The sequence below is a fragment of the Aristolochia californica genome, unplaced genomic scaffold, assembly GCF_029961685.1.
Source record: "Aristolochia californica isolate CCGP_79_NKW_82.1479 unplaced genomic scaffold, dmAriCali1.0.hap1 SCAF_6, whole genome shotgun sequence".
Classification (NCBI taxonomy): domain Eukaryota; kingdom Viridiplantae; phylum Streptophyta; class Magnoliopsida; order Piperales; family Aristolochiaceae; genus Aristolochia; species Aristolochia californica.
In genome coordinates this window covers 44,672,518-44,691,182 of record NW_027182257.1, presented here as the reverse complement: position 1 = coordinate 44,691,182, position 18,665 = coordinate 44,672,518, and the positions used below count along the sequence as shown (strand labels likewise).

The window sequence follows — 18,665 nt, the reverse complement described above, 5'->3', positions numbered from 1 at the left end:
GCGCAGGCATATATTGCTGTGCATGGAAGATAAAAGAAGAGCTTCGAGGGGAAAAAGTGAATTCCAGCTTTAATTGCTGACCTAAGCACACAATCGGTAAAAGTGTCCAACAGAAAAGGACAGCGTTCAGTACAGGCATGAAATTGATGGCATGAACAATCAGTAAATTATAGGATTGAAACAGCTATTGAAAGCGTGACGAATATTAAAAAACGTCACTAATACACAAGGGTCTTTGATAATTTCATAACTGATTGCGAGGGAATATTTTATTCTTTCACCCCAAACTACTTTTGGTGAACTAATGGAAATTATCGATGTGATTGCGTAAGAAGAGCATTCCGCACTCGTGATATTGACTGTCTATATATATATATATATATATGCAAAGCCAATTCGTGATTTTGGGTTGGTTGCTTACCTACTTACACATGTGAAGAGAGTCTGCGAACCCGTATATCGGAGGGTAGAACCTAAACACGAAAGCTGGTCAGTCTTGTACACCTTGGTGTTGAGAATCCTTTATCCTTGTTGAATAGTGAGTTGCAGCTTGGTAGGTCGGTGAGGTGATTCTGGTGACCCATCACTGCTCTGAGAGTCTCCCTTCCACGTTTCTTGAACCTGAGCAGCAAACTGCATGTTCCATAGCACATCTTCGATGGAAGGTCTTTTTGTTGGTTCTTTAGAGAGGCACCTTATGCAGATCTGCATCACCGTCTTCAGAGATTCATCCGAGCAATTTGCTAGTACTGCTGGATCAACTGGACTCCTTTGAGCAGATTCATCTGCTGCTATGCTTCTACGTAACTGTTGCAAGTTAGAATGGAAAAACGTTTAAAGGATGGCTACACGGTTGAAGTTCTGACGACCAGAGAGTAGTCCAACTTGGTTCCTCCATTCAAAAATCCAAATAGAACATGTTTAGAACTTTGTGGTCTAGTTCTTTATTCTTTTTATACTTTGTCCAGACTTCTGGAGCTCACTTAGGACAAGCTCTTGGCAGAAGAGCTAACAAACATTAAGCAAAAACTGAAGTGAGCAGGCATTCATCAGTATTATCAAGGTGTAGCAGTTTGTTTAATTGAAAAAGTAACTGCAGTCTAACTAAATTTATCTGTTCAGACCAATGCATCGCCCTTGACCAATTAAATAACCTTACATCCAGGCATTTATATCCTCTTAGGCTTTTACTTCCACAACCAAAATATAATGATAGTGAAGAATACAATACCTGGCCTTTTAACGCATCCACATCATCTTGGGATGTGATGAGCGTTCCAGTGATAAGTTCTAGTAATATCACACCAAAATCATACATATCTGTCTTATCATCCTGTTTAACCCTGTAAATCAAGATTTTCCACATTATTATTTCCAAAATAGACTATCCAGCTAATAAAATGTAGCTTTTTCAATCAGAAAATCAAAATTTACTTGTTATATATGCATAATAAATGTATATATTAATGTACCAATGTGAAAAAACATTTGAACTCAAAACTAAGGAAACATATGAGATGTAACAAAAACAAAAATTTCAAGGCAATTTCCTTCTTAAAATCTGCTTAAGGTTCTAGCAGTTTATTATACCTGCCAGGGGCACATTTATCTTTTGAAACATTTGAAGACACACCAGTTCCATCCTGCAATATTGTAGAAAACAGATGTTTCCCACTTCAGTAACATATGTCATCCAAGTTGCTAAATCATAAACATCAGTTTCGAACATAGGGAAAGGAAAAGTTCATGACAGTCCATCTGACCTCATTTTTCATATTCTCAGTCAACACTGGCAAATTGTAGCTGCTTATTTTTGCAACAAGGTTTTGGTCCAAGAGTACATTTGTTATCTTCAAATCATTGGCATAAATGCCTGGTACAATTCCGGCATGCAGAAATTGGATACCTTTTGCTATGCCAATGGCAGCTGATATCCTCTGTGCCCAGGACAGGATTTGACCTGAAACTCCACCTGTGAAAAGAAAATGTAAGAATGATTAAATCAAAGAAGAGAAATAAGGTAAATAACAAGACTTGCTATAAAGGATGCTTACCAGATATGTTGCTTCTAAGAGTTCCATTTGGTACATATTCAAATGCGATGAAAATTCTGCTAACGCTTGAATCATCAAGATAGCATTCAAAACAGTGACCAAGGGCACTAACCAAATGTTGATGCCTGAGCTTTGAAATTAATTCAATGTGGTGAACAAAATTTTGAGTAGTGTGCTTCTGTTTCAATTTCAAGCATCTTAATGCAATGACGGAGCCATCACTCAACATGCCCCTATACATCTGAGACCACAACCAGTTAAAAGTTAAAACAACGAGAGAACTTGAGAAGAAATATACAATATTTTAAAAAGAAAAAGCAAAAATTAACCATAAGCTTATTATCTTTTATTAACAGGACCAAAATGGAAAGAGTTCTCTAATAAGACAAGTACAGTGCAAATAGTTATCCAAGAACCAGGTTGTGGAGAACACTGTTACTGACATAAAACTATCCACAAGATTCAACATGCAGACATATGACCACCAACAGAGTGAGGAGTGATGCTGACTTGGGAGCTTTATGCTCCTCAGGCTTTTCTCTTGTTTGCTTGCACATAGTATTATGTGGACAAAATTATTTGACAACATTGTATTCCAAAAATAGTGGTTTCTATTGTTGTTTTAGCCCTAGCCATTACTTAATTCTGACATTTTCTGGATGCACTTTCCTAAGTTCTAGAGCTACAGATTCCATCTCAGGCCCCAACCCACCCCACCGTTTGATTTTGAGAGGGCAGTTGCTTGTTTAGATATCTAAGTCTAGAGAATATCACTGTAGTAGTTAGCTAAAGTTCCTTTCCTTGACATACATTCATATTTGGATAAAATCCAGTGCAACCCATGGAAAACAACCCTGTTAATATTGACACTGACTTGTAACTACATCAAAATAACAAGAGCCATAATGTGAAAAACAGAGGACCAGATGCACTTTTTGCACTAGTGTTCAATATTTTTTCTCTTCAGAATGCAGAAGTTTCAATATTGAGGACAATGAGGTGAGAAGCAAAAGGCATACCTGTCCATGAGAACCTTCGCCCATAAAACTAGATGTATCAAAGTTATTTGTGGCTTCCTCAAGCTCTTCTAAGGAAAATGTTCGATATGCCGGCAGACCAAGCGCTCCTAGTTTCATGCTTTGAGATATATACCCTTTCAACATGAGGAAAACTTATACGTTAATGCTTTATCACTCAGACAACGATCTAGAATTGGACATATAAGACTTTGACATCGGAGCTTAGATGATACACGGAAACAAGACTAGGGGAAGGGCTGAAAACAGGAACTTACTTGCATCAGAAAGGAGCTTGGAAGGAATACCAGTCGAATGATTATCTGCAACCAATGTTCTTGGAGGCCTTTTAATCACCCTTCGCATGTTCATTCTTCTGCGAACCAGTAATATCAAGAGACTGCTAAGCACAATCAGTCCAGTAATCCCTCCCAATGTGCTTAGCAACACAATTACTTTATTATTTGTTTGCCTTTCCTTTTTGTCATGGTTTGCTATTCCCACCGCCAAAGCTTGGTTCTGGCAAAACCAGTGCGGATGCTGATTTTGGACGGCAGTTTCTAGACAATTTCTCGAGTACTGAACTACCCTGCTCTTCGAATCTGATACGAGACAAATGGGCAAGTTCCCACTCAAAAGGTTTGCAGATAAATCCACATACTCAAGCTCGCCGTTACAAGACATATTCTCAAAAAGCAATCCAGACAATCTATTCCCCGATATGTTAAGGTAATGAATTGAAGGCAAAGACAACAATGACGGCGGAAAAGGCCCCACAAATCTATTCAAAGAAATATCTAGCCGTTGCAGCTGATAACAGGAGGCAATTTCAGAAGGAACACCCGAGCTAAACCTGTTATTTCTCAATTCTAGAGTAACGAGCTTCTTTCCCAAAGTCGGAAAGAGGGATCCCAAAAAATTGTCCGCCAACTTGAGCACTTGAAGGTTGGTCAAGCTGCCAAAATCAGGAACTTCTCCGGCCAACCGATTGTTTGATAAATCTAGCACTCTGAGATTCTCTAAAGTCCTCAGTGAATTAGGTATAGAACCACTCAAAGAATTGTTCTTCAAGCTCAATACAGCAAGAACAGGAAGCGCGCTCACCCAATCAGGAATTTGACCCCTGAACATGTTACTATCTAGTATTAGAGTTTGGAGGCTCCGAAGAGACCAGATTTGCGGAGGAATAGGACCATAAAGAAAGTTCGAACTCATGTTCAGTATTTCCAGGGAAGAAAAACGGGTGATTTTGGCAGGTAGAGGACCCCATAAACCGAGCGAAACCAACGAAATGACTTTCAAGCTCGGAAGTTTTACCAGAGTCGTGAAGAAAGAACCTATAGAGAAATTCCGGGGCAACGCTGGAGACCCATTTTGCCCAAAGATATGCAGTTGAGTAATAGTGCCCTCGTAACAAACAACGGTGAGAGAAGGGGCAGGCTCGATGTTGCAGAAATCCGTGGAGTCATTCCAACTGCTTAAAACTGGCGGTGAGTTTAACAAGCGCTGAATTCTCAGAAGCGTCTGAACTTGAGAAGATTGTAACTCGTAGCTGTAAGAGATCATCATCAAGAAGGTAAAGAAAAGGAAAAGAGTTGCGGAGTCTCCTTTCGCCATCTGAGCTCCACTTACAGAAGCCCGAAGTCCAATAATTTCTGCAGGGTTCATGCGGCAGATGCAACTCTTGGAAGACAAAAGCAGCCAGCAACCCACGGTTGGTGCTAAGATGCATCGGAGTAGTGTCTTCAATAGTATGGGTGTGCTGTCCAACACCGAGGAAGAGCTGCAAGTACGATAAAAAATGAATTCGGCTGTTAGTTTTAATCACAGAAAGCTCAGTAAATCTGTATGAGCTCAAAGAGAAGAGAAAAGAAATAACTCTTATCCTTCTCTCTTCACGAGTCTCAATTTCTCGTCAACTGCGATCTTATTAGCATATGTAGTGATGCTATTGCAGTGTTTTTGTTTCCATCAAGATACTTTTACGAACATAATCTCTGTGATTAACAGTATTCCAACTAGACCATAAACGTCATGTTATGGATAAACCGTCCATATCGCGAGAGACACATCTTCGACAGCAGCCATTCGAGTCTTAATCATGGAATCTTATCCTTACTGATAGCGAAAACCAGACTGAAATGGAGAATAGGAAGCACTACTAGTGCTGAAAGGAAGCACAAAACAAGAAAACAGTAATAGTAACGGCAATCGAAATATCTTACTTCGCATTTACGAGCTTCAAATCTTCTCCGACGACACCTTTCGGTGAAGTTTGGCTTGTCGCAGGTCGCAGGATTTATGGAGCTCAGGCTGGAAGCGAGAAGTTATCACTCTGAGAGGAGTTATTGTTTTCTCACTCACAGTTACGGCCTTCAATATTCCTCATAAAAATAACAAGCCAATCAAACTCCAGGCTGCGAATGCAATACGGCTTCTGTTCTCTTATTCTCAGCCCTATTAGCACAAACAGATTCTCCAGCTATATCCGGACTCCTCGTCTAGAAGCAGTTAATTCAACAGAACTACAACAAGGCAAATCTTCCAAATTCCAATCACAAGCTCACACTAGCAGACAGGTCTACACAACTGGTAACTACACTCTTTAAAAAACCTCGGCCCATCTCCATCATCCAGAACATTTCACCGCTTCCAAAGTCAATTTTGGTCACGGATCGGAGCCATGCAAACGCACAGGAACAAGAACCAGGCAAGCTTCCAAGATACGTACAGAGGTAGATCAGGAAGTCACGGTTCGGGACGAGGAAAACGACAATTTCCAGTTTCCACTACCTGCAGTGCTTTTCGCAGTAAAATTCATGCAGTTCCTTTCTTTTTCAGCTGAATCTTTTCTTCTTTTTAATTTCTCTGTGGCATTGGGGACGGGAGATCTGGACGAAACTCCATAAAAGACGCGGAAAGCAAAAGAGAGATTCTCGTTGAAGACGACCTCCTTTATTCGTCCGCCTCCCCACTCGACGCTTTTCTTTCATCTTTCGCTTTCTCAGCGTTCAAAATGCAGAAAAGAAAAAGCGGAGCATCATCTCGCTTTCGCTTCATTGGCCGTCTCTCTCATCGGCATCTCTCTGTCTCTGTTTTTTCTAGAATATTTTCTTTTGCGCCTTCTTGCGAATGGAAATGACAGAAATATTCTTGAGAGATCGGCTCAGTAAAAGGTTACTTAGGTCCAGCCGAGTCCACACTTATTATTGTGTCGCACGATTCTGGTTCCACTTGTTTAATGAGGTGACCATGTCCTTCCCAATGCTTTCTCGTCTTAGTTATGACTCGAGTGAATCATGCTCCATTTTGGTTGAACTCGGTTGACTTTCGAGTATTTATTTTTTCATTTTATAAATTTATAAAAATATAATTATATTTTTTTATTTTTTAATTACATGAATAATTTATTTAAAAAAAAAATTAGACGAATATGTTTTTGCTCAAATTTAGACTCGAGTAAAGCACATAAAAAATTGAGTCAAATCAGTCAAGTTTGATTAAAGATTCACCGATTCAAGGCAAGACAAAGGGGACTCGTCTAGAACATAAGGGTCGAGTCCCACCGACAAGTCGAAAAACCTTAGTCATATGTTATAATCTAAATAAAAATATGAGATTTTTAAAGGGTCCACCACCTTATCTTTCTACTTAGTAGACTTTACGCACTCTCATGTTTCATCCTAATAGGCTTATCGTCAAAGTATCGATGATTAGACACTGAATGAGAGGAATTTAAGAAAGCCAAAGCTCAAAAGAGAGTAGAAGTGGAGATCAAAAGATATTGCTTTGCTTTTAATAAAGATTATTATATGATTTAATCAATTTCATAAAAATATATAATTATAAATCATAAATATCTTTATTTTTTATTATTTATAATTTTTTAAAAACACTGAGAATTTATAAGAGATATATATATATATAATTATATATAATTTTAATTAAATTATTAAATAAAATGGACTTGGATTTGTATTAGTTTATAATATCATGTATATTGTCCATAAAAAAAGATGACAATAACAAGTGATATAAACCAAGAATTATAATGAAGCTCTATACAAAACCGACCTAAAAATTTGAGTTTTAATCTAATAAGTGAACATATTTATTAAATAATCTCATTACTCTAAAATTTTAACATCTTATTCGTTTTATCGACTTGCTTTAAATATTCAGCTACAGAGTAGAGTAAGAAGAGACTGGAAAGGATAATAAGATTGATTGAGTGTACTCACATTGTCCTTCCCCACTACCTAAGTCTAAATTCTTAATTTTAACTCAAATATATTGAATTAGACCAAACCAAACTAGGTCACATTTTGTTGTCCTATATAAAAAAACTTATCCACCAATAAATTTATATATATACAAATTATTTCGCGATTTATTTTTTATTATTTTTGTCAGTTTTTTATTTTTAAATGGGTTATTCAAGTCTTGAATTAAGAGTTAGATTGAGGATGAATCAGAGGGGCTCAACCAAAAACAAAATGGTTGATCCCCATGACAGTGATTAGCCAATACAACTCAATAGACCGATTTGTTAGGTACGGAAAACTACCGCCTACAAGAGTGGACGGAACAACTCTGACACCCCGCTACCTAAAAAATCTGGGTGGACCTGGTTGAGTTACAAGACTATGGTTCGAAGTTATAGAAGCATTTCTACTCTATTTAATAAATAGCTTCGGTTTGCAATGGATCCATTTTGTAATTGATTAACATTGCCTAAACCGATTGTGTTCTTAATCAAGAATTTAGTTTAGTGCATCAAATACAAAGTTGTGGATTAACACATCAAATACCTTTCATATATAAAAAAATAAAAAATAAAAATCTTACTCACTCATGATCTTAAGCAACCATGCTAATCAGTCTTTTTATATAAGAAATCAATTATGTTCATCCTAGCTATTATTCCTAGATTTAGGGCTTGTTTATCTCCAATGGTTTATGTCAAATTACTAACATAGCCATCTGTATAACATAATTACCTATATATTTTTCGGTTGTAAAATAATGTCTACATAATCTTGCAATATCATCAAAATAACAATATTGTTTGAAATTTGGGTACAGTAGAGCGGAGTGTACTCGAGCTGGGTTTGTATCAGGGGAGGTGGTTTTAACGTGGAGACGTAGAATAAACTCTTTGGTTTTCTTTTACCTTCTTAAGAACGGTTTGCGGAGTCTGTGTCTGGGGATTTGAATAACTGGTTTTTGCGTTCGGTTGGCGGGATTCGGTCTGCTGTAGTGGAATCTGAGCGTTGTGTTACTGTATTAAGCGAGACGTATACAGCAGGAGACGGTATACGGTATTCAGGGATTAATTCCTGGACGAACATTCCTCGATCTTTCGTCTGTGAGTTGCCTGGATGAAATTTGAGGTGAGTTTGGTGGTGAATAAGGGAGAAGTACTGAGAGAAGGAAACAAATCTATCCGTAAAAAATGTCATAGGAGCAAAAACCGCGTTCCTTACTTGGTGCCTTCGTCGGTTCAGAGGCTGTTCAATACGTGCAAGGATGTGTTCAAGGGCCCCGGTACTGTTCCTCCGCCTCGTTGAAGCTGCTTCTGGGTAGGTACTCAAAATCTCTAATCTTTGTTGTTGCCATTCGTCTCTGTGTTGTCATTTCATAATCTATTGAAAGAGTTGAGAAGCACCTTGCCAAATTTCTTTGAAATCTAATCAGTTCCAACCTGACGATGGTTCTAGCTAGAGCCATTACTGAAACTAAATTTGATCTGATCCTTCGGTAAAATTAGAGAGGTACATATCCATGTCTTCATCGAAAGCTCTGGTGCATAACTCAAGAAGGATTTAGAGACATCCAAGACATAACATGTTTGCTTCTGGTGGATACAATGAACCCTGCATGGATTGCTGCAGTGTGCCCACGATATACCAATCGACAAAATGGCTGGTCCATTGCACAATGTGTCTGTTGGTTGTCAGTTAACGACCAGAAATACCATTTTTTCATCTGTTAACGAGGATAAGAGATTTGATTAACCTGCATCAGCAATTGTTGTGGATGCGTTCCGTTTGCATTTTTTGGTAGTGGGTGTTTAAGAGTTGTGTTATTTGCAGATGATATGAAGCAGGAAGACGTGGGGTTGAGCAGGGATCTGCTTTTCTTTACAGGGAAAGATTCGGTCGAAGGAACTCCAACAATCACATACACAACAATGTACAAATGCGAGAATTTTTCAGTAAGTCATCGAGTACTATTTCACCTAATGTAGCTTTGTTTATACCTTTCGAATGAATGAAATAAGAGGGTTGACCAATTAGTTTGTACTCTTGGACGAGGTTCCTTAAGAAAAATTGGTCTTGTGTTTTAATACTTAAATTTTCTGCCATTAAAGACCAGTAATCAGTTTTGAAAAAAATTCAGTGTCTAGAAGATTTTGTTATATAAAGGTTCTGGCTCCACGAATTCTGTCTCCTTCTCAGAGAGCTGACCAAGATTTTTCTAGACAGCTTAATTTTTTTCAAAACTGATTATGCATACCTACAAATAAAGTATTAGGAGAGGAAAAAGGAACAAGCTTTCGTTTGCTCCTTGCCTTGTATTAGTTCATCTACCATTCCCACAGGTTTCACATGTTCCTGTTGTCTACCTACCATTTATGTTATTTTCCAACCATAGTGTTATGATGTTATGGTCCTGGGTTAAGTACCTATATCTTCCACTCCTATCAGGCCGGTATTTTGGCTAGTATTGGCTAGGTGCTTAACATTTGGTATCAGAGCTAGCGCTGCGTCCCGACTTCAAATCCCGGCGCCCCCAAAACGGATGCGGGTGGTCACGCGCCTGGACTGACCCGGGTTTGACCCGGCTCCGGTTGCTCTGTTGTGGTAGCCTCCGCGGTCGTCAGCTCGGGGAAGGGCAGGGTGATGTTATGGTCCTGGGTTAAGTACCTATGTCTTCTGTTCCTATCAGGCCGGTCTTTTGGGTAGTATTGGCTAGGTGCTTAACATATGACTTGGTCTTGGAACCTGATTTGGCTCTAGTCAAATTCGGCTTGAATTTGTTTTCTCAAGTCCAAAAGCTAGATTGTTCCAAACAGACCCTTAGGAAATACAAGGGATGAGTTCAATCCCTGCCCAACCTGACCGCTCCCAAATCCATGTTAACATGGCTATCTCGTGGGTCAGCCTGGTGAGTTGCAAAACCTTGGTCCCAACTCATTTATTCATGTTCAAACTCATGCATTATGTATTTCCCCTCAGGTTTCACTTGATGACTCTTTAGGTTGTCTTGAACATTGTAATTGAGTACCAGCATAGTTTCTCTTCTAACTACATCCTATCCTGACTTGCTGTATCTGTTTTCTCATGTTTTGCAGTTGTGTATCTTCTTTCTCCCTCCAACAGCAGTGATTCCTCTCCATAATCACCCTGACATGACAGTTTTTAGTAAACTTCTAGTAGGAACTATGCACATCAAGTCATATGACTGGGCTGGTCCTGTTGTGACAGATGATTCCAAGCAAACACCCAAATGTGAGTTCCTCTGAGAGACTATTAATTTATATGCGTTAGTGAGTGTCATTGTTATCAATCTTTTATTACTGTAGCTTCAACTTTGGTGTCATTTCATGAAATATTAATCTTTGTTGAATAATGTTGGCAGTCAGGTTAGCCAGGCTGGAACAGGACTCTTGTCTTCACAGCTCCAAGAACTTCTGTACTATATCCATCTTCTGGGGGTAATATCCATGCCTTCACTGCAATCACCGTATGTGTGGTGTTTGATGTTCTTGGACCTTCTTACTCGATAGAGAATGACCGAGACCACAATTACTACAAAGAATTTGCCTACTTCTCAGTCACTGGTAAGAGAAGAAAACATGTACAATCACAAGTAATTAAAAGACCATTCAAACTCTTCTTTAACACCACTTATCATGCACTATATTCATTTGAACACTTCAGAATCAGCAGCAGAACAAGAGTCATGTATTCATGGGGTTATCTGCCCCACCAATAACCCGAATTGATTGTCATTCTGCATTCTCTTTTCTCTTCAATGCTGCAAAAGAACTGATGTCAGTCATATCTCAGTTCTTTTTCTTCCCCTGTCACAGATGGGGCTGCAAGAGTAGAAGGTGATAGCAGTTATAGATGGTTACAAGAGATGAATATGCCGAAGGACTTGAAAATGGATGTGGTTGAGTATCTGGGTCCCAGATCATTGTGTTCTAATTAGACCTGTTTTTCTTGGTTCTGAATAGTTCATAAAAAGAGGCTCAATCTTGATCCAGTTTTTTTCTTTCTTCCAACACCTCCTTCTCCTCCCTCATGTCACAACTTGATAGCAATTTCCTATTCCTTCCACCATGCCCTTTTTTTTTCTTTTTATCTCCAAAGAACAGTGTTTACTGTTTAACTGTTATCACCAGATCAATGAAAAAAACAAAATTTGAATTTGGGATTCTGTCACGTCTCCGAGTTCATGTCTATATGCTCTATTCATAATCTCTGCCTTGATTAAGGCCTAACATGTCTTATACCAACTTGTAAATTATGAGAATTTTTTTGTAAATGTAGAACAGCATCAGAATACCTTACCTGTATGTGAGCCTTTGTAATTGAGAAAAGAGTTTCTTAATTTTGGTTAATTATTTTTCTGTGGACCAAGATCCATTTTTTAATAGGGGGATCTCTCCCTCTGTTGTCTCTGTACATCAGGAAGAGCTAAAAAACAGAGGAAGACCTTCACTTTGAGAGAGTAACAAAAGGTGGAAGGAAGCTCCTGTTCTCTCTTTGGGCTGTAAAAGTAATTAATATTGATAAATAAGAGTTAAAATTTGTGGTCTGAAAATGACAAATTACTTTTATTCTTCTTATTTTCAGTCCTTTCAATCCTCTGCGCGCCTTTTCTCTCTTGTTTAAAAAAAAATCAGTTAACGGTAAAATCATATTGAAGGATATTTTAAAAAAATATAAACCCAATTTGCTTATGTTTTGAAGATGGGCCTAAATTTCTGGGCTTATGTCTAGGAGGGCGTGGGAGGGGTACCGCTCATATGGGCCTTTAAGGGTCGCCCAATTTATTAAAAGCCCAGACTCGGAAGGGAGTGAACTTGTCTAAAAAGTCCACGAACTGAAACTGTGGGAACAGATTGAGCCTTATCCCTCCCTTTCTAACCACAACGCGCATGGCCTCTCTTCGTTTTCCCGCTCTCTCTTTCCCGCTGCCGTCCAGTAACCTGCGGCGGCATATTCTCTCATCTCCGATTACCGGTATAGCCGCATCGGATCGTGTAGCAAGCCCTTGCAGTTCTCCTGCCGATCCGATCCGCTTTGAGTCCCGGAATCGGAGGTTTAAGCCTGTGAAGACTAGGGGTCTCTCTGGAATTCGGGCGGAATCCATCGTGCAGAAAGAAGCTATGGTTTCTCCTTACAATGTCCTTGTCACTGGTTCAAGCAAAGGTGGGACGGCGTTTTCTTTTCAAATTTTGTTTATTTTGAGTAAACTTGTCGGAGTTCTTTGCTGGAATTTCGTTGAGTGGGAGATGAGCATCTCATTTATGGCTACCAGTTACACGAAGAGTTTTATGGTGGGATTTGCTTGCGGAGTGTGTGATTAATTTTAATATGGCTAGTGTGGATTTGAGTCTACCGGGACTGCATGGCCTGATACGCTTGCATGGTGGAAACAATAAAAAATTTATATGAGCAGTGAATCATAGTAGTTTCAATTGGATTGATTGAAGTTCTTGAGTCAGGAGCAGAGCATTTTGGTTTGTGCACGAGCTTCTACGTATCCTGTCTACTTCAAGTGGTGTATCTCGTTTTCCATGTGGCTTCTTGGTTTACCATGAACACTTTGCCTTAACCTTGAAGATGTTGGTCAAGTACCAATATTAATGCTGCCACGGATGGTCTTTACCATAAAAAAATCCCCAAAAACCTTACCCAACCTATATATATTTGATAAATTAATACCCTCGATATCACATTAAAAATTTCAATATTCAGAGCAAGCAGAGGAGGGACCCGCAGGTTTCATAGGGGGACAGGGGGGTTGAAGGGGCCGGAGACAGGATGGGGAGATGGCTGAGGAGGGCAACGTTCAACCCATTGCGGTTTTTTTGCACGGACGGGGTTGTCGAGCAAGGTCAGGTTTCCTAAAACCCCATCCCGACCAGACCCGTTGCCATCCCTACACCGGCTTCATCCTCTTAAAGTAACTTGTGATTTAAATTTTCTATTTTTTCTGCTCTTTTTGATGTAATCTGTTTATGTAAATCTAATTTAGCTCACGGAATAAAATATGAGTGGTCTTCTCTAGCATTTGATAGCTTGGTTCGACCCACGATAGAAACCTTCTGGGTCTTTTGCGTTTCAACTATGCTATTTTCATATTGTTTTTCTTACTCTGCCATATTTTCTCATCACATGCAATGATTCATTTTATATAGGAGTTGGATTTGCACTTGCAAGAGAATTTCTCAAAGCAGGTGACAATGTTATAATATGCTCAAGATCAGGTATGTTTATTATTTCCTCTTTGGCACGTCTCTCCAATTGGAGTCAAGGGAGGCAATATTGACCGTTTTTGTTCCTCAAAAGCTCTCCTTTCTTTGTTGTAGTACAGAAAGGGGACTCTTGGGTAGAAGGACAGCCAAATGAACAAGTTGGATCATCTCTAAAATGGGCTCATAGTGTTGAAAACTACTGGAAAGGTTTTACTATATGTCGGGAGGGATAGGCTTAAAAAATAGGGAATATGCATTTATAGGTTGTCTCATTTCGTGTCCATTAATAGTGCATATTTTCATCCCTTTATTAGTCCCTGCCATAGTTATTAGACTGCATTATTCTTCCATGTTATGAAGTTGTTGCACTTAATATGTTGTCACTTGATGTGTTGTCTTGTTCAAACTTCAATTCATGTTTTCTCATGCAGCTGAACGTGTAGAGTCAGCTGTTCAGAGCTTGAAAGAGGAATTTGGAGAGCAGCATGTGTGGGTATCAACTGCATTGCATTTTACATGTTGTAGATACGCTTTATTCTCTTCTCTAGCAATGAGCCTTTGGAGGTTTTCTTTGTGCAGGGTACTGTCTGTGATGTTAGACAAGGCAAGGATGTCAAGGCATTGGTTGCATTTGCACGTGACAAACTTAAATATATAGATGTGTGGGTATGTGATCTCACTACAAGAGGAAACACGTAATAAAACCAGAATATTTCTCTAAATATGTGATTCTACACTGGTATGCAGATCCCATTTACTCGCAACTTTCTTTGATGGTATCATAACATGGCGATCTTTTTATTTTTTGGAAGGGTATTGCATTTGTGAAATGCCGAACTTGGAGAGATCAAGAGAGGGAAAAACAAAGAAAGTGAGAGAGAAGCTAAAAAACACAAGCCTTTCCCCTTTAATTGAATCAGTAATTTACATCAAAAGGACAATAATTTCCCTAATACAAAATGTTTTATAACTCACTCAATACATGACAGAATTGTATGGAACTTGAAACATAACATGATGACAAGTAGAGTAACATACTGGAATCGTAAGACACTACATAAGAAGTTAAAATTACCAAACTACCCTTACTCAAGTCTTTTAACAGCATTTATTTGCTGGGGTGTGAAAAAATAAAATCATTGCTTTTAAAAGCATTGATTTTATTGCTACCAGTGATGATGAGAAGTTGTTTTCTGGCAACATTTTGTCTCTCTCTAATGTTTGTAAATTGTGCTTCCATAGCATCTCAGTATTTATGTTTCTTTCTCTCTTCACCATTTTGCTTGTGAATAGTAGATGTTAATTACCATAGGCATTTATTGCTGTGAAGGAGGTTGGAAAAGTTGTTTGGCTAATAAAAAGGGAAAAGCTGAAGTTTCTCTGGCTCGGTCAAGTTGACCTGCTGTTTTCCACATGTTGAAATCATTTTATCTCTAAGTAACTTAAAGTTCTAACCATAGTCCATGATCAAAGTCTCAAAAGTAGAGCGCGAATATTTTAATGTAATTTCAGAATTTCTTTTTTGTTTTCTTGGTAGAGGTATAGTTATTTTGAGCATATGCAAAGATTTCTAGTCTCTTCTCATTCCTGCTAGCTTTGCTGGTTTTGAAACTGAATCTGGTGCTGGTACAGATTAACAACGCTGGATCAAATGCTTACAGCTATAAACCACTTGCTGAAGCTTCTGATGAAGATCTCATGTAAAATGCACGATAGACAAACTTTTTTTTTTTTCAACTTATTTACCTGCAGAGTCTTTCCTCTTTCTAATCACACTGACTACTTAGTATGATCTTTGTTACGCAGGGAAGTTGTCACAACAAATACCCTTGGTTTGATGATCTGTTGCAGAGAGGTAGCTAAGTTTATCTGTGTTGTTTTTTTATGTAAAAGTAAGGGTAGTTTAGTTGCTTATTCTAAGACCTACCTGTTACATTTTCTTTATGACTTTTTGGTAATATATAGGCTATAAAGATGATGTTGGACCAGCCTCGTGGAGGTCATGTTTTCAACATTGATGGAGCAGGATCAGATGGAAGACCAACCCCACGGTAGAGATCTGTTCTGTGTTAGATTAAGTTTTCTGCCATCCGTAAGTTATTAATGGTTCAAACAACTTGCATTGGATTCTTTTGTTGCCACCCAAGAAAAAAGTTCTTTTATTCTTTGAAGATGTATAACATACTGATTTGACTTCTTTTGCCACAAAAGACAACTTACAAATGTATTTAAAATAAATTACTATCATAGGCAACCAAGGGGGAATATATGAACTTGGAAATACCTTGCAGCTGAATATTCATATATGCAATAGTCATTACATACTTGATGAGTTTCAATCCGTCCTTCTATCCTGCTCTTGAGAACTGATAAATCCAGTTTCTTTGTTCTTATTCTTTTAAAGAAAAAAAGTGTTTTAAGTGCTTTCATGCCTCAAACCAACTAAGATTAAAAAAAGTAAAGGCTAAGATGAAACAATTACAACATTGAGAAAGAGGGAAGGAAAAACCATTTTCACTTAGAAATACATGATTGAGCTATAATTTCTTGCTAGATAAACAGAATGCTCAATTTTCATTCTGTTGAAATCAATTACTATGTAAATTTTTTCAAGCAGAAGTTTTTATGCTCAATCAATAACCAGATTGTTTTTTCTTTTTTTTTTACTTGACAAGAAGACCTCCTATTTTGCTTTAGTTCTCCAACTATTCTGATTACTTTAATTCCTTACTTGTTTGTGTTTTGTACTTCTACAGACCCTTTTTAGTTGGATAACTGCCTTCTTCACTCTTCCAGATTTGCTGCGTATGGTGCTACAAAACGGAGTGTGGTGCATTTGACAAAGTCTTTGCAGGTATAGTTGTCTGCTCTCCAATCATGTGCTTGCACTTTCATGCATGATATCTGAGGAATAGGGAGTGGGCAGTGGTGTTTTGTGCTGCTCTTGGATAGTAGACATGAATCCAACTGTCTCAAATTTAATTCTTCCACTAGTTCCAGTTAAATAAGGTACTGTGGCAAATATTTACTTTCTTGGGTCTTAGTTGCCATTGTCTAGTATCCTGTTTTTCCATATCGGTGCTAATGCACATGAGTGGCAAAAGATATTAACTAAAGACTACATATCACTGTTCTTCTCTTGATGTGGAAATTGTGATATTATATATGTTTGTGCAGGCTGAATTGCAGATGCAGGAAGTTAAGAATGTAATGGTGCATAATCTTTCAGTATGTTGCTCTGCTTTGATCTGTTTTTATACACTGACAATTTTGGAAGATGTCATTATGCAATTTTTTGGTTTTAGTCACACAGAACTATTTTAAGTTCTTTAACAATATAAAAATGCAAAACCTCCATTATTAAATTAATATCTATGGAGTATTATTCAGAGCTTTTGTTTTCTTCTTTATACATTTTTATGAAAATTTGTCCATAACCCTGATGAATGCAGCCAGGCATGGTGACAACTGATCTTCTGATGTCTGGGGTTACTTCAAAGCAGGTAGGATGTGAGACTAATTTCTATCATCCTGCACTAACAAGAATGCTGCTGATGGTTGTTCTGCTTCTGTTTTCAGGCCAAATTTTTCATCAATGTTTTGGCAGAACCGGCTGAAGTGGTAAGCACTGTGGCAGTTGAATAATTTTCCATTCACTAAAAAAAGTCCCCTTTTCCCCACTTTTCATGAGGAATGAAATGAGATGTAGCGTGTCAATGTGCTGCAGAATTTGATCCATCATCCATTAACGTTTTCCAAAAACACTATTTCTGCAGGTAGCAGCATACCTTGTTCCATCTATCAGATCAATCTTGAGCGATGGATCTATGAAGCCTACTTATATTCGATTTCTCACTGGCTTGAAAGCATACTCTCAGATATTTTCAGTAAAGTGACATTTGACTGCTTTTCTCTTTCCCTTCTTTTTTTCCATGAAATTCTCTTACAGCCCGGTTGAAAATTTCAGCTGGAATTGAATTTAAAGGGAAAATCAAATGTAAAAAGTGATGAACACTTGACAAGATGTGAAATTAACTGTGTTTGTTACTTTACTCCCTCCAGAGAATTGCTTTCGGGGCGAGAAGAAACAGATTCATTGTTGAAGATTGAGAAATCTTGTCAGCAAGTTCAAGCCTACAATCAACCACCCTCATTGGTATTGGGAGCCTTTCAGTTTTATAAGGGAGTTTTCTCCATCTGTAGATCAAACCCCAAGCTGAGAATCTGAACTTCCGTTTACTCTGTTTTCAGAAGATACTGATGAATAACTGTATTTAATTCTTCTTTTCCATAAGAATGACAGACTAGATTCTCAGCAAGGATGATATTTCACAAATGTACTGCAAAACTGACCGACCCCAATTTCTTGGTTTCGAAGCATGAATCCTTGACATCTTTTTTAGTGCAATTTACCTCATATATCTATTTCGAACACTAAATACTGGAGAAGATAGCCCAAAACGAGTATTCAGTAAACGCCTCTGCTGCGGAATTGCTTTTATTATTTGAAGTTACTGTGTTTTCATGTGTATTATATAGTTCTGTTTATGAAAGACAAGAAGGCCATCTCTATTGAACAGAGAAAGATTAGGGTAATGGATTTGCCCAAACTGGAGATGTAAAAAAAATATTAATATTATAAGAATACCTTTTACCCAAATAAGAGATATATTATAAATTAATTATATCAGTATCATGTTTACACCACGGTGTGGGCTTATGGGTCTGAATTCATTTTTTACCCATTGATGTATGGACTTTCTTTGGTCGTGTGTGTAGGTTTATCTTATAATACTCCAAGTTTGGGGTGAGAAAACATCGGACGCTTAGTTTGATGATGTGTAGGACTTTTCCGTATAAAATGACAGTCTACCGTATCTTCCAATAGGGACATTACACCTCCTCCTTCCCAATGGTCCAACACCTCTGGGGAGAATCTCTTTCTCCCATTTTTCTCCGCCTATTTTCTTTAATTTTTTCAGGTTATTTATTTATATTTAATTTTACAAATTTGACATGGACACTGAGTCATGACACTTAGATTTGAAACTGGATTCTTCTATAATAGGCAAGCCCTGACTCGGCCTAATTCCCAATTCG

General features: G+C 38.1%; 2 protein-coding genes and 1 pseudogene across 2 annotated transcripts; 2 read left to right on the top strand and 1 right to left on the bottom strand.

Annotated features, from left to right (window-relative positions):
* Window positions 1–63: 63 nt before the first annotated feature.
* Window positions 64–5,721, bottom strand: LOC137934850 (probable inactive leucine-rich repeat receptor-like protein kinase At3g03770). The gene is made up of 8 exons (XM_068779401.1): window positions 5,296–5,721; window positions 3,349–4,853; window positions 3,074–3,207; window positions 2,055–2,295; window positions 1,764–1,972; window positions 1,591–1,643; window positions 1,232–1,343; window positions 64–807 (listed from the first exon to the last, which is right to left on the bottom strand). The coding sequence occupies exons 2-8, from the start codon at window positions 4,736–4,738 to the stop codon at window positions 523–525; spliced, it is 2,424 nt and encodes an 807-aa protein (XP_068635502.1). The 5' UTR covers window positions 4,739–4,853; window positions 5,296–5,721; the 3' UTR covers window positions 64–522.
* LOC137935509 (uncharacterized) lies at window positions 4,737–11,290 on the top strand (annotated as a pseudogene).
* Window positions 11,291–12,242: 952 nt separating this feature from the next.
* LOC137934644 (chlorophyll(ide) b reductase NOL, chloroplastic) lies at window positions 12,243–17,963 on the top strand. Its single transcript, XM_068779094.1, has 13 exons — window positions 12,243–12,516; window positions 13,509–13,577; window positions 13,997–14,058; window positions 14,145–14,231; window positions 15,198–15,265; window positions 15,372–15,420; window positions 15,531–15,616; window positions 16,362–16,419; window positions 16,743–16,793; window positions 17,018–17,068; window positions 17,145–17,186; window positions 17,342–17,452; window positions 17,628–17,963. Exons 1-13 carry the CDS (start codon window positions 12,243–12,245, stop codon window positions 17,673–17,675), a joined length of 1,056 nt encoding a protein of 351 aa, XP_068635195.1. The 3' UTR covers window positions 17,676–17,963.
* The last annotated feature ends 702 nt before the right edge of the window (window positions 17,964–18,665 follow it).